Source organism: Oncorhynchus kisutch, linkage group LG8, assembly GCF_002021735.2.
Source record: "Oncorhynchus kisutch isolate 150728-3 linkage group LG8, Okis_V2, whole genome shotgun sequence".
Classification (NCBI taxonomy): domain Eukaryota; kingdom Metazoa; phylum Chordata; class Actinopteri; order Salmoniformes; family Salmonidae; genus Oncorhynchus; species Oncorhynchus kisutch.
Genome location: NC_034181.2, coordinates 56,703,154 through 56,719,211, shown reverse-complemented (window position 1 = coordinate 56,719,211; position 16,058 = coordinate 56,703,154). Strand labels below are relative to the sequence as shown.

The 16,058-nt window shown below is 43.4% G+C and overlaps 1 protein-coding gene across 21 annotated transcripts in view; it reads left to right on the top strand.

Moving 5' to 3' along the window:
- LOC109895530 (diacylglycerol kinase zeta-like) overlaps window positions 1-16,058 on the top strand; it is a 136,360-nt gene that overhangs the window by 106,765 nt on the left and 13,537 nt on the right. For 12 of the 21 annotated variants that reach the window (XM_031830707.1, XM_031830709.1, XM_031830711.1 and 9 more), the window contains 5 exons: window positions 1,771-1,811; window positions 2,560-2,756; window positions 6,380-6,481; window positions 8,839-8,952; window positions 10,528-10,584. In XM_031830707.1, the coding sequence (XP_031686567.1) occupies window positions 1,771-1,811; window positions 2,560-2,756; window positions 6,380-6,481; window positions 8,839-8,952; window positions 10,528-10,584 (511 nt within the window). The other 9 variants (XM_031830712.1, XM_031830713.1, XM_031830714.1 and 6 more) reach the window with 3 other exon arrangements.

The following is a 16,058-nucleotide window of genomic DNA, read 5'->3' as shown; positions in this document are numbered from 1 at the left end:
TTGCCATACATGACACAGTTTACATATATGATGTACTCTTGCTGCTCATCAGTCACTCCACCAGCAGTGAAACTCAAAATCTTCCATCTCCTCACACTGGACTGATATGATAGCTGATCTCTGAAGGCGTTCATTGTTTGAATGCTAAGTTAATTCACTTACTAACTAGTGATAGTTGGTAGAGAAAGGAGGGATTTAGAATCTACAGCCCAAAATGTTCTCGAGCTTTTCAAAGCTTAATTAAATCCCATAGCTGCTCCATTGAAATCAGGACAGATGAGCTTCTATTCACTGGTAATAAAACAGCCCAGATCTTAAAGCTCAGTCCAAAAAAAAGACAGTTGTAAAGGTCTCGTGTGGAGAAATTATAATTGTTTTCTCTCTCTCATCAAAACAGCATGGCTAATTCTTGATTAGAGGCATAGCAAGTGAATTCCAGCTGCGTTCTGATATGACTGATTATTTAATTAGTACGACGGGGGGGGAACCACATCATAACTTTTGATACATTCTGATAAGGATGAAGAATGAACACCTTCCCAGATATGTAGGAGAAGCTGAGAAACATGCAGTACACAGACCTGCCTTTAAAAACCTTAAACTAATCTAATCTTCTGGGCAAACTTCATGTGCTTGTCTGTGAGATATTCTTAAGCATATAGTTTTTTACATTTTTTAATTTAAGTTGGGTTATTCTGCCCAGTGAAGCTGGCAGAAATTGAATTTGCAGCGTCTGTGGAGGACAGAGGGGTCTTTTTCTTGGCATCTTTTGAGTAGAGAGGAAGAAGCCTGGCAGATCGACTTAATTCCAGAGCACACCTCCTTTGAGTCTGCTCCCACTGGGCTAGGGAAGAGCTCACTTCCACTTCCTCAGACAGAATGGCAGCGTGAAGCTTAATTACTGGTACAGTCCAACAGTACGGGGCTGGATGGAGAGGAGAGGGGTGAGACCGTTAGTTTAGTGGAATTTCTGCTGACTGGCGGGAGATGACCATCTGTAGAAAGTACTTGATCGCTAGACCACAACCATGTGAAGAGGTTTTCCCCCACACGCTACTTCCCTTGTCCTAGTTTTTACCCTGAGATGCAGTGTTGTCCATACTCATGAGTCTTTAAAGAGTGTGTTTGATTTTCTTTTGAAGAGCACATACAATTCTATTTACATATGATGATATCCGGTCTCCTGTGAATCTGTTTGTAACTAGTTGGCAGGCGACAGTGTGAGATGATCGGTACAGTCCCCTAACACCCTGCGAACTGAATGCGTCTTTTGAAAAGGCAATGGGTTTATCATAACTTACTTGATTTGCAGTAGGGTTTGTCCACTGTTCATTGCCTAATGACATGGTTCGTAAATCTTTTGTCATTTTGTCTCATCTAGAATTACATCCACTACCAGAACCCTTTGACTCTCCTTGTAATGTCCCCAAGTCACTGGGCCAATGATGTGTCCCTATCCTCCCACTTGTTCTGTTTTCATTATGCAGGTTACCCATCTTTTCCTTCATTTAGCAACACGTGGCAAAGGCATGGTGCGCTTTGGAGCTGGTTGTAATCAGGTCAACGCTTTGATTAAGCTCCTGCACAGTTACCAGCCCTTTCTGGCCTCATTAGAACACTGTGTGTGTGTGTGTGTGTGTGTGTGTGTGTGTGTGTGTGTGTGTGTGTGTGTGTGTGTGTGTGTGTACACGCCAATGTTCATATTATTTACTCTATAAACCTCATACTTTTTATACGTTTCATTTTTTTCCCGTCTTGTTTTCCTTCTAGCCACAACTGCAGATCGGTTTTACAGAATTGATCGTGCTCAGGTGAGTGTGTGCCATTATATATAATAACACATTCGGTGATGGAAAAAGTATCCAATTGTCATACTTGAGTAAAAGTAACGATACCTTTTTGAATAGAAAATGACTCAAGTAAAAGTGAGTCACCCAGTAAAATTCTAGTTGAGTAAAAGTCTATAAGTATCTAGTTTGAAATATACTTAAGCATCAAAAGTAAATGTAATTGCTCAAATATACTTCGGTATCAAAAGTAAAAGTATAAATAATGAGATATTTCTTATATTAAGCAAACCAGATGGCATAATTGAATAGATTTTGTATTTACTGATAGACAGGGGCCCCCTCCAACACACATAATTTACTAATTTACATGTGTGTTTAGTGAGTCCTCCAGATCAGAGGCAGTAGGGATGACCAGGGATGTTCTCTTGATAAGTGCATGAATTGGACCAAAGTCCTTCCCTGCTAAGCATTCAAAATGTAACGAGTACTTTTGAGTCTCACAGAAAATGTATGGAGTAAAAAGTACATTATTTTCTTTAGGAACATAGTGGAGTAAAAGTAATCAAAAATATAAAAAGTAAAGTACAGATACCACCCCAAAAAAGTAGTACTTTAAAGTATTTTTACACAAGTACTTTACACCAACGAATACGTGGATTATGCAGAGTAATGGAACACCTATAACAAAAGCTAAATAAACAATAAGTAACATTTTCAGTGGCCATTACGATCTGTACATAAGTAGTTCTGGTTTCTCTCTCCATAACAGGAACACCTAAACTATGTGACCGAGATATCCCAAGACGAGCTCTTCATCCTGGACCCTGAGCTGGTCGTCACGGAGACGGTGAGCACCTCACCAGGGATGCCTGATCTGGTTGATTCTTCTGGTGAATTCCCAGAGGCGTCGAGCAAGTTTGCCTTCCCGTCCTCCTCCTCGTCTCCTCCCCCCTCACCGGGACCCAGGTAAGAAACGCAGCTGCTGCTCACAGCTTCTAATTTGAATTTCTGTCGGAGATCATTTTAGAGCACTAGATAAAGGATGAGTCACGAGCTTGATAGGGGGGAGGGGGGGGGGGGGGGGGGGGGGGTTGAGCTTTATGGATGAGCTTTAGGGGGGGGTTATAACAGTGAATGCACACCAGGTAATTTACTGTGAACCCGTCTGTTTTCAAGTGGTTTCTGGCGGGTGCTGTTTTGACAGGCTGAAATAGTGTAGTTATAATCATACTGGAGTGCCCCAGGTCCAGGACACAAAAATAAAGGCTGAGAAACCGTGGGCTGAATCTGTGTCTGGACATGAACGCTGTAACACAATAAAACTGCACACTCCTCACGGAGGCCATGCTGATTTTGCCCTGCTGAATTATTACTGAGGCGGTAGGGTTGAATGCAGAGGCCATGCTCGCCCATTAACCCCCCCCCCCCCACACACACACATTAAATCTATGAATCATTTGCGTTCTAACCACTGGACTGTCTCCATAATCACCCTAGGAAGGAGAAGGGCCATACTCACCTGAATTCAGAGTGACCTTTAGAAATGCTCCACCTCAGAGCATAGGACTGTGTCAGCAGGGGAGAAGATCCAGGGTTGAAATACCGTTACTGTAAGCCTTGCTATGGTACACGCGTCAACTTAACAAAGAGAGAAGCCCCGGCCATTGTCTGTTCATGGCTGAACAATACAAAAGTGTTCCCTACGTTGCTAACAGTTTGGAAAAAGCATGCAGCTCCACGACTCCACTACTAGCTGTATGTTAATCTTTTTAGAAGAAGGACGTCTGTGCGCCAGGTGTGGACATTTCTGTAATCTTCCACAGTAAATCCCCTGCATATTTTGTAGCCCTCTGTGAATGACTCAAGCATGTACACGGAAAGAGTCAACCACGTTATCCAAGTAATACCATTCGCGTTAAAGTGTTATACAATTGAACACGAGAAGGAATAAACTGCCGTGATGAGCTTGTCATTTCATACCTGCTGTGTGTTCATCAATATTTCCTAGAATCATTTTCAACATACATCAGAAGCTGTCAGTCATTTAAAACCTATCTCCCTGTCAGTCTAGCTTATCAACTTGTATTGCTCTTTATGCTTTTCATATTGTACAGTAGAGGATGTTCTGTTCTACAGTAACGTCACCTTAGTTGGAAGTCTCTCTTCGCTAAACTTTCGCTCAGGCCCCTGTCCCCCGTCCATTTAGGGATTTAAGGAGCGGTTTTGATGAAGAGGGGGTGTGGCAACAGGTTCATGGAGTTCAAACATGGCAGAGGCAGATCCTAACCCGGCCCACACATTCCCCCTCCAAAGTAAACATGGTGGGACTATATCTGAGGGCGTGTAGGATTGTAGCCTCTCTCTCCCTCTCTTCCCCTCTGTGGTCTATTGGCACGTCTTCCACAGACTGTCTTTTGATGCTTTCAAAGCAGAGGCCACATTATTTTTGCCATGTTCTCTCATGCTGCTGGCCGGGACTTGAAATAGAATTCCTAATAAAAGGCCATTTCGGATCCTTGACAGGCTGTGACAGGGTTTTTTGGGTGTCTTTATCAGGTCCTGCAGTAGTAGTTACAATGCTTGGAACAGGAACACCTGGACAGTGATGTTTGGAAGTTGTACTGTGTTGGAGGCAATTTGCCATAGATGAATGCCACCTTAGTCTCTTGGCAATGTATCAAATTATCAAAGGAATTTTTACGATGATGAACATCCTAACTTACATTATTTGCATCCTTTTTTTCAGAACCAATTCATTTGCTGAACTGATATTGTACCATTTCTTAACTCTTCCTGCTACTGGCTCTGAAGATCCCTGGCTTCTTTGTCCTCCTTTCCCTAATCAGAGATCAGTTTAAATGTACAGTTGAAGTCGGAAGTTTACATACACTTAGGTTGGAGTCATTAAAACTAGTTTTTCAACCACTCCACAAATTTCTTGTTAACAAACTATAGTTTTGGCAAGTCGGTTAGGACATCTACTTTGTGCATGACACAAGTAATTTTTCCAACAATTGTTTACAGACAGATTATTTCACTTATAATTCACTGTGTCACAATTCCAGTGGGTCAGAAGTTTACATACACTAAGTTGACTGTGCCTTTAAACAGCTTGGGAAATTCCATAAAATGATGTCATGGCTTTAGAAGCTTCTGATAAGCTAATTGACATCATTTGAGTCAATTGAAGGTGTACCTGTGGATGTATTTCAAGGCCTACCTTCAAGCTCAGTGCCTCTTTGCTTGACATCATGGGAAAATCAAAAGGAATCAGCCAAGACCTCAAGACCACAAGTCTGGTTCATCCTTGGGAGCAATTTCCAAATGCCTGAAGGTACCACGCTCATCTGTACAAACAATAGTACGCAAGTATAAACACCATGGGACCATGCAGCTGTCATACCGCTCAGGAAGGAGACGCATTCTGTCTCCTAGAGATGAACGTACTTTGGTGCGAAAAAGTGCAAATCAATCCCAGAACAACAGCAAAGGACCTTGTGAAGATGCTGGAGGAAACCGGTACAAAAGTATCTATATCCACAGGAAAAGGAGTCCTATATCGACATAACCTGAAAGGTCACTCAGCAAGGAAGAAGCCACTGCTCCAAAACCGCCATGAAAAAGTCAGACTATGGTTTGCAACTGCACATAAGCATAAAGATCGTACTTTTTGGAGAAATGTCCTCTGGTCTGATGAAACAAACACAGAACGGTTTGGCCATAATGACCATCGTTATGCTTGGAGGAAAAAGGGGGAGGCATGCAAGCCGAAGAACACCATCCCTACCGTGAAGCACGGGGGTGGCAGTATCATGTTGTGGGGGTGCTTTGCTGCAGGAGGGACTGGTGCACTTCACAAAATAGATGGCATCATGAGGATGGGAAATTATGTGGATATATTGAAGCAACATCTCAAGACATCAGTCAGGAAATTAAAGCTTGGTCGCAAATGAGTCTAACAAATGGACAATGACCTGAAGCATACTTCCAAAGTTGTGGCAAAATGGCCTAAGGACAACAAAGTCAAGGTACTGGAGTGGCCATCCTATAGAAAATTTGTGGGCAGAACTGAAAATGCGTGTGCGAGCAAGGAGGCCTACAAACCAGACTCAGTTACACCAGCTCTGTCAGGAGGAATGGGCCAAAATCCACCCAACTTATTGTGGGAAGCTTGTGGAAGGCTACCTGAAATGTTTGACCCAAGTTTTTTATTTTTATGTAAAGGCAATGCTACCAAATACTAATTGAGTGTACTTCTGACCCACTGGGAATGTGATGAAATAAATAAAAGCTCAAATAAATAATTCTCTCTACTATTATTCTGACATTTCACTTTCTTAAAATAAAGTGATGATCCTAACTGACAGAGGATTTTTACTAGGATTAAATGTCAGGAATTGTGTATTTGGCTAAGGTGTATGTAAACTTCCGACTTCAACTGTATATATATAAAAAAAAATGTTTTTAAAGTAAAACATCCCTGAATTGTTCCTGTTCTCTCTCTCCTTCCTCCCATCTGCCCTTCCTTCTGCCCTACTTTTCCTCCTTCCACTCCTCTTCCTCTCTGTGCCCTTTCCTCTTACCATCAGTCCCACCAGCCCCCAATCGGACAGCGAGGCCATGGCCGTCAGACACAAGAAATCCCACTTCTTCTTCTCTCCCTCCGGCTTCCCCTTTCCTGTCAGGAAGAGGTATCGATCTGTCCTTCCTTCCTGTTCACCTCTCCTTTCCCCCTCCTCCTTAACTTACCTTGTCCTCCCAAGATTGTTTACTCAGCCCATGGACTTGTCTCTCCCTATAGCCATGCAACAATATTTTTTATTTTTACTTGGATGTAGCAGGGGTTTCTGGGTCCTTGATATAAGCCTCTAGAGTGATCAACACACTAAAGTCCAAGATCTTTGTGGCTGGAACACATTCAAGCTCATGGAAAATAAGGTTTACACTGGCAGAACGCAGTTTAACAACAAAGTGTGTACTGTTTTGCTTTATTTTCCTCAATATATAACATTTGAAAATAGATGCTTCTGTAAGCCATGTGTGTGTTGCCAGGGCAATTGGTTTGATTTCAAATGCAAAGTTGATTGTGTGGGTGGGAATGGGTGGAGGAGGATGAATGTGGGAGGTGATGAGCAAAAACCCAGCGTTCCCTTTGGATTGGGAATGAGTACAGTGCCAATCTGCCTCACTGCCTATGTTCCACTCCCACCTTCTTTAGAATCAAGATTCTATTTTACGTCATGAAATGGAGAAAATCACACACGCTCACAATAGAACTTCACAACTGAGATCGGGGGTGAGAGGTGATCTCTCCCAATCTGATTATCCATTTGGCATTTGACGCTATTGTCTTGTCAGAGAGTATGTTCAGGCTTGCCAGAGAGTAGGTTCAGGCTTGCCAGAGAGTAGGTTCAGGCTTGCCAGAGAGTAGGTTCAGGCTTGCCAGTGAGTAGGTTCAGCTCCAAACGAGACATGGGGAATTGGCCCGGCTGAGCCTAGGTTTAGGTTTAAGGTTTGGGGGAGATCGATGAGGTCTATGTCAGGGTCAGATCTATAGTAAGAGCGATTTAGATGACTCAACACACATTCACGAGTCATGATGCTCTCGAATAATATTGTAGTTTCCTGTGTTCAATGCTCTTCCTTTGTCACAATGGAAGCTTTGTTTTAAGTACTTCCACGGTCCTGGAAATAACATACAAGCTAGTCCTGCTGTGCATCTTTCTTTATTAGTTAAAGATGTCAGCTTTAGATCTTTTGGAAAACAGTCTTATTAATTTGATGTCAGAGGCTTTCATCGTCTTTGTTTGTCATATGATCAGTATTTCATAAATCCCCAATCTGATTTGAACAGACACTGTAATGTGTATGCAGCTGTGCACATCTCTGCACACAAGTGCAGACTGTTCACTCCTGAGAATCTCTACATTTTCTAGGCTCTGCACATCCCTGGTTCAAGTCCTGCCAATCAACTTTTTCCCCTGCAAAAGCATCACTATTTTAGTGAGTTTCTGACTTTCCCCCAATTGATCTGAACAGCATCCCTACTCCTATATTCCTGAAATATTTGACCCATAAAAATTTGAACAGCTTTTGCATGTTCTTTTAGCATTGCAGACACTTTTCCCTGTATGCTGGGTGTCTGCTCTTTGTTCCTCTGGTCCTGGTTGGTAGTCAGACAGATTAATGTGATGAATGTGGGAGAGGTGGAGCAGGTTGGTGGTAGACAGACAGACCCAGGCACCACAGCGTATTTCGGATCATTGCTCTCCACAACAAGACCCCAAGTGATTGAAATAATGATCCGCGCCCCACTTCTGCTCTTTTGTTGAAGCTCTTCAGTTAGAATGGAATATAAGACGTTCAATCCTACTAGAACTAAGCCATTATTGGTTGCATTAACAATTTAACACCATTTTATCATTTTAACACTCTTTTGACCTTAGTGGAGGAAAATAAGCTTCAAAGCAAGTACTGTTAGATGCTGGATGACAGGAACATTTATATTGCATGTTCGTGTCTTCATTAACTGCAACTTTCTACCATTAGGAGAAATCTTATCTTCCACAGTATCTCGAACCGTCTTATTTGTTCTTTAGACCCCATCATTCTATGTCTCATATACACAAGCGCTCTCTTTTGCTTATTCACTCTGCTCCCAATGGTGGGAATGTTCTGGTTTCAATCTTCCACAATGGGTTCATCTATACAGCGTGTACCTTCTTTTTGTTGTTGTTGTGTATTTGCACTTGATCCCCCAGCAATATAAACACACTTTATTGTTATATATACGGTGCCCACCTCTGATGTACCCTAGCTTTAATATTATAACAAGAAAAAGGCTTAAATGTTTACCGCGCTTCAGGACCCAGCGGGAATAGAAACGGTGGTCTAACTACTCTGACGTTCCATAGTGTATCCAATGTGTGATGGCCTTCTAGGCCACGGACCTCGTCGTTTCTTATTTCTTATGCATGCTGTGTCTCTCCCTCTTTTCTCTCTATTTCTCTCTCTCTATTTCTCTCTCTCTTCCCCTTCTCTCTCACAGGATCACGGAGCTCCAGAAGACCACTCAGAGGAAGCGAATATCCAGCGACAGCTCGGTGGTGGAGGCACTGGCACACAGCAGCTCCCTCAGGTCCAGTAAGCCTGCCCTCACCAGGTGAGAAGAGAGACTAAAACGCAGGGGTGGTAAACGCAGGGGTGGTGCCCCCCCCCTCCCCCCAACAGAGGCAGCTGCCAATATCACAAATTACAGCTTTGATTTTTGTTCTTGTAACACACTTCTATCTTTGAAGCTACTTAACATAGAAATTCAAACAATGCAGCTAGCCATACTAGCCTCCCACTATGCCATTGTAAGAGGGCTTTAAACACCGTGTTTAACTTCCACTGTGTGTAGGTCCGGCAGTGCCGGGCTGTTTTAAGCCATGGCCATATCCCTAGCAGGGTGTGATATGCTCAGGAGTAGAATGAGGCTGGGTGGAGATTTAGCCAACCCTCATTATCGGACAGAACTGGTGTAGCCTCCATTCCCTTTCCTGTCACGCTCGTCTGGACTGAGTAGGAAGGGGTCAGACGTTAGAAAAGGGTCTTGCCTGTGACACTGTTAGAGTATGGTTCCATGCAGGTGTACAAATCTACTTAGGCCAGGATTTGTTCCATGGCGTATTCTGCGGTGTCACTGGGTCAATAAAGCGCCATACTGTACCATTCCATTTTTTTGCAAGGAAATGCGTTCTTCACAGTGGAGTTGTACGTATTTGTCACGGTCCATCATTTCAGAAAAGTGTTATGGTTCACCTCCGTGAGTCTTGTGAAACAGAGATGACAAGCAGTGAAATGCTGCACATGAAAACAAACAGTTTTTGCTTTCATAATGTCATCCATTCTTAAACGTTTATGAACTGAGAATGGTTTGTAGGACTTGTTTTTAGTGCTGATCGTGCTTTGTTTATATTACCTCCCTATATTGGGGCCAGAGAGAAGGAGGGAAAATGGCAGAGTGTATAACAGCATCCGCCACAGACTCGCCCTTCCTAATTGAATCTGCCATGAAATATATAGACATTAGGCTGCTCTTTGATATTGTGGCCACGCCAACGGCAGGGACCGTGAGGCTCCATGGTCGCTCGTCACCACATACAATACAGGCACTGGATCCCATTTTGCCATGGCACAATGAAGGTAATATTGGAAAATTAAACTAAAGGGTGAAGCCCTACTATTACTTTGAGTGAAAGTGCACTTGCTGTAAGTTTTGCATACCGCAACTCGTATTTTCAAAAAAACATTTGCAGCTGATGAACTTAAAAACTCGACCGTACCATCTCAATGCCGATAACACATTCTCGAAATGAGGATTTGGTTGTAGAGGCTTTCCAAATCCTCATTTCGAGAATGTGTTATCGATAACACATTCTCGAAATGAGGATTTGGTTGTAGAGGCTTTCCAGTTGTTTCTGTTTTTATTGTTTATCTTGCCTGTTTACACATTTATCATTTCTGTGCTCATCTGTTTAGTTTTTTTGGTCCATCCATTATTTTTTTTATGTTGTCTTAAAGGGCAGGATGTATCCATCGGTAACACATTCTCGAAATGAGGATTTGGTTGTAGAGGCTTTCCAGTTGTTTCTGTTTTTATTGTTTATCTTGCCTGTTTACACATTTATCATTTCTGTGCTCATCTGTTTAGTTTTTTTGGTCCATCCATTATTTTTTTTATGTTGTCTTAAAGGGCAGGATGTATCCATCGGTCTAACACTACTGCAGCTGATTTCAACCCAACATTGAGGTGAGATCAAAGCCCACTTTCACCACATTCACTTTCTTTCTCTTCACCAAGTCACTTTCTCGATTCTGCCCGTAGCACACTGTCACACCAGAATACGTTTCTGATTACTAGAACCTTGGTCTGGAGTCGATACAATATCACAGACGTCAACGCAATGTGCCAGACATGTCATGTTGTCCACTACTATCCCAGTGAAGAGAGAGAATCACATCTTTGAAACTGAATTTCTGAAGGATTTTTTTGGACAATGGTATCACCTTCACGTCCCAGCTTGGCAGGATGCTAGTGAGAATGTGGGGATGACATTCAGCTGCTGATGAAACCATATGGCACAAACAGGCCCATGTGCTCCCTCTCACTGTCATCGTGCCCCATTCCCTTGAGAGAGAGAGAGAGAGAGAGAGAGAGAGAGAGAGAGAGAGAGAGAGAGAGAGAGAGAGAGAGAGAGAGAGAGAGAGAGAGAGAGAGAGAGAGAGAGAGAGAGAGAGAGAGAGAGAGAGAGAGAGAGAGAGAGAGAGAGAGAGAGAGAGAGAGAGAGAGAGAGAGAGAGAGAGAGAGAGAGAGAGAGAGAGAGAGAGAGAGAGAGAGAGAGAGAGAGAGAGAGAGAGAGAGAGAGAGAGAGAGAGAGAGAGAGAGAGAGAGAGAGAGAGAGAGAGAGAGAGAGAGAGAGAGAGAACATCCTCCCATTTTGATTTTACAATGAATTATCTGTCATTGTTTTGCCACTCGTGTTTTTCAGCGACGCTAATTCACTGTTGATTGAGTCTCGTCTGGAGGCAGATTTGCATGATGGATGCTCTCCATGTCCACTGAGATGACTAATGAGAAGTTACATCTACAAAGCTGTCATGTGTGAAGCACTGCAAAGAAGCCGCATGAAATTGCCCAGAATATTAAGTTTTGCTTGTCACTTCAGTGATCTGCCAAACAGACTGATTAATGTATTTTGTAGATTTTCCTTGCCAGATATTTTCCTGTGTTATGCTTCCCTGTCGTGCAATTATAATTATTTCCAATGTCGTAATTCATTTGAGATGTAGAGCTTTTTTTGTTTCTTGATGTCCGGGTAAAATGCTTAGGATGCTAGCAAGGGCTTTGGTTTTATATTGAAAGGGTAATTAGTCAGTTATCAGCTAGTCTTAAAAGAGAGGGTATTTGAGCCTTGATACAAAGCAAATCACGGTCGGCTTTTCTTCTGATGTTATGTTCAACAGATCCGCTTAAATGAGCATGTAACATCGACTGAGGTGGCGTTATAAGCTGTCACATTTCTGTTCTTTATTCACTGTATTTTGTAATGATAGTGCTCAACTGAGCGTAATGCAAGTTCCTCCTAGAAAAGGAGGTTGTTATTTGTAGAGTGTGTTTTGGCTGCATGGACCGTAGAAGGAGGCAACAGAAGATGCAATCGTGTTGATTTTGATGGAAACCTTGTTTTTACCATTCAATAAATACTGTAGGGAGCTCTGGTACACCGGAGCGCACAGTCCAGCATGCATCAAAACATCCTGAAACTTTGCTAAATTAACGATGGTAAGAAAAGATGGCATCCCCATACCATTGTTGACTCAATGTTTGCGTTTCGAAAGCTCTATGTGCTGAACCGAACCGCTAGGTCCTCTAATTGCCTATTATACCTCATTCTGAGACCGGCAGTCTTTTCTCACTTACACAGGAATGTACAGACTGTTTGCATTAACGATCTCCGAGGTGACAAATTGTTATCAGCTTATGGCTTGCTATTCACTTCCTAATAAGAAAAAATGATCCCCCATTTAAAGCCACAATTTGGAGTCTGTTTTTCTGCACCAGCTGCAGTCCTGCCAGTTGGCTTGGAACAGAATAATTAATTTGAATTTGACCGTTCAACAGCAGTAAATCTTGCGGCTTGTGTCCTTTTAAGGTCAATCCTGTTGCTTTGTCTTTAGCTCAATTGATTAACATGGTCTATAGTCATGCAGGCAACCTTGATTCTATGACGCGGATCAGTTGATGTCTATCAACTGCTGGGGTCGTTGTGGCGAGGAAAAGGAAAGGGGGGGGGGGGGTGAGATCACATAATGAGTAACCTTGCCCTGAGACCTGAAGAGTCATGTTTATTCCCAGAGCTAATGCCTAGGCATTTGTTTTACTGTGGAAGAGCACACATAAAAGCTTCTGAAGTCCTTCTCCCTGTGATTGGCGAATAACTGTCAGGTTGGTGGTGATGTATGTGTCTGGACTGTGGAAGCTGGGCTCCACTATAATTATGAGGTGAGCCAGATATTCCAGTAAACTGTGTGTAATCTGCCCTGGATCTCCCTCACACTGACAATCCATTAGCGACAGAGGCTAGGCCAGTGGTTTGGGGCTTGATGTTGCCCAACATCTTAGCTGCATATTTTGTTCCCACTCTCAAAGGAAATTGCTGCCAGGGGCCCAAGGCTTGAACATATACTTTGCCTGCTATTGATTGTGTTCTGCTTCTCTTGTTTCCAGACCAACATATATTCATTTTTTTTTACCTCAGTGTTTTGTTTGTCACAGGCACTGTAAAGAACTGATAATGCAGTTTGATGTAACGTAAGACTGGAATACTCATAACGTTTGCATGAAGTGTGGGTGAAACTGTGTGGTTTTACTAAATCAAAGTACACTTTCCTCTTAAGATATATCTTTTGCACATGTTACCTGTTTCATCAACTGTATCACAGACAATACGTGGCCTACATGTAAATACCACATGACTGGCACTCTCACTTTCATCGAATTTGGCACAGTAGCTCTTCCCTTCATGATGAGCTTATGATCCCCTGAGCTTATGAACACTGGACCCATATCTACCACTTTTGCTGGCTGGCGTCTGCCTCTTCCACAGTCAAACAGCCCAATAACTAGTGATGGGGGGAAAATTCCCAGCCCGACCAATGACGTGTGCTGGTAACAGCTAACAGGAAGCCAGCCGCCTTTTGTCAGGAGTTTTAAATATGCAACTCTAACAAGACACTCAACCTTTTTTTGATCAAAGATTTATCTTGGGAGTGAGACTTGTAGTGAGGAGTGGATGGAGACAGACTGGGTAATTGTGGGAGACTCCTGGGCTGATGAGAGAGACTGTGGGCTCTGTGTGGTTAATTACCTCTAACAGGGGAAAGCAGGCACATTAGTAACCCACAGACATATAGGACTCCCAGACCTTGGGGAAAGACTTGTTACAGGGATTCTTTTCTCCTCCGATTTACCATGATCACAATGTGTTGCTTTGCACAGCAAGCATCTGCTCTGTTGTGTCTAATTGTATTATTTTTCAAGTCCAGGTGAGTCCAAGGTTTCCAATAGATTAGACCAGGGCTCTCCAACTCTTCCTGGAGAGCTACTGTCCTATAGGTTTTTGCTAATCTAACGCATCTGAGTCTAATAATTAGCTGGTTGATCAGCTGAATCAGGTAAGTTAAAACTGGGGTTGGGGTGAAAACCTACACGAGGGTAGGAACAGGATTAGAGAGCCCACGATCAGACCCTTTCTAAAAGAGTCTACTCCGTCTGATTGAAGATTTTCTTTCTAATTCACTAACATTTTCCCAAACAAGTACAATTACAGCAGTGATCCACCTGAAAATCAAGATGGGTTTGTTTTGTAAGATTCTAGTAACATTGTAATAATGCTTTGTTTATTCACCCAAATCTCGTACTCTGTTAATATCAGTATGGCTTTACTAAATGCTTGCTTAGCCATTAATCCTCCATTTGGCAAATCTGACCATAATTCTATCCTCCTGATTCCTGCTTACAAGCAAACACTAAAGCAGGAAGTACCAGTGACTCGTGTAGTATGGAAGTGGACAGATGACGCGGATGCCAAGCTACAGGACTGTTTTGCTAGCACAGACTGGAATATGTTCCGGGATTCATCAAATGGCATTGAGGAGTATACCACCTCAGTCATTGGCTTCATCAATAAGTGCATCGATGATGTCGTCCCCACAGTGACCGTACGTACATATCCCAACCAGAAGCCATGGATTACAGGCAACATTCACATCGATCTAAAGGCTAGAGATGCCGCTTTTCAAGGATCGGGACACTAATCTGGACGCTTACAAAAAATCCCCCTATGCTCTCAGACGAACCATCAAACAAGCAAAGCGTCAATACAGGATTAAGATTGAATCCTACTACACCGGCTCTGATGCTCGTCGGATGTGGCAGGGCTTGAAAACTATTATGGACTACAAAAGGAAACCCACGAGCTGACCAGTGACGTGAGCCTACCATTCAAGCTAAATGCCTTTTATGCTCGCTTCGAGGCAAGCAACACTGAAGCATGCATGAGAGCACCAGCTGTTCTGGATGACTGTGGGATAACGCTCTCGGTAGCCAATGTGAGTAAGACCTTTAAACAGGTCAACATTCACAAAGCTGCGGGGCCAGACAGATTACCAGGACGTGTACTCAAAGCATGCGCAGACCAACTGGCAAGTGTCTTCATTGACATTTTCAACCTCTCCCTGAACGAGTCTGTATTACCTACATGTTTCAAGCAGAGCACCATAGTCCCTGTGCCCAAGGAAGCGAAGGTAACCTGCCTAAATGATTACCGCCCCGTAGCACTCACGCCGGTAGCCAAGAAGTGCTTTGAAAGGCTGGTCATGGCTCACATCAACAGCATCCTCCCCGGATACCCTAGACCCACTCCAATTCGCATACCGCCCGCCGCAACAGATCCACAGATGATGCAATCTCAATCGCACTCCACACTGCCCTTTCCCACCTGGACAAAAGGAAAACCTATGTGAGAATGCTGGTCATTGACTACAGCTCAGCGATCAGCACCATAGGAGTCACAAAACTCTTTCACTAAGCTAAGGACCCTGGGACTTAACATCTCCCTCTGCAACTGGATCTTGGACTTCCTGACGGGCTGCCCCCAGGTGGTAAGGGTAGGCAACAACACGTCTGCTACGCTGATCCTCAATACTGGGGCCCCTCAGGGGTGTGTGCTTAGTCCCCTCCTGTACTCCCTGTTCACCCACGACTGCGTGGCCAAACATGACTCCAACACCATCATTAAGTTTGCCGATGACACAACAGTGGTAGGTCTGATCACCGACAACGATGAGATGGCCTTCAGAGACCTGGCAGTGTGGTGCAAAGACAACAACCTCTCTTTCAATGTGAGCTAGACAAAAGAGCTGATCATGGACTACGGGAAAAGGCAGGCCGAACAGGCCCCCATGAACATCAACGGGGCTGTAGTGGAGCGGGTCGAGAGTTTCAAGTTCCTTGGTGTCCACATCACCAACGAAATATCATGGTCCAAACACACATGACAGTCGTGAAGATGGCACAAAAACACCTTTTCTCCCTCAGTAGACTGAAAAGATTTGGCATGGGTCCCCAGATCCTCAAAAAGTTCTACAGCTGCAACATCGAGAGCATCCTGACCGGTTGCATCAACACTTGGTATGGCAACTGCTCGGCATTTGACCGTAAGG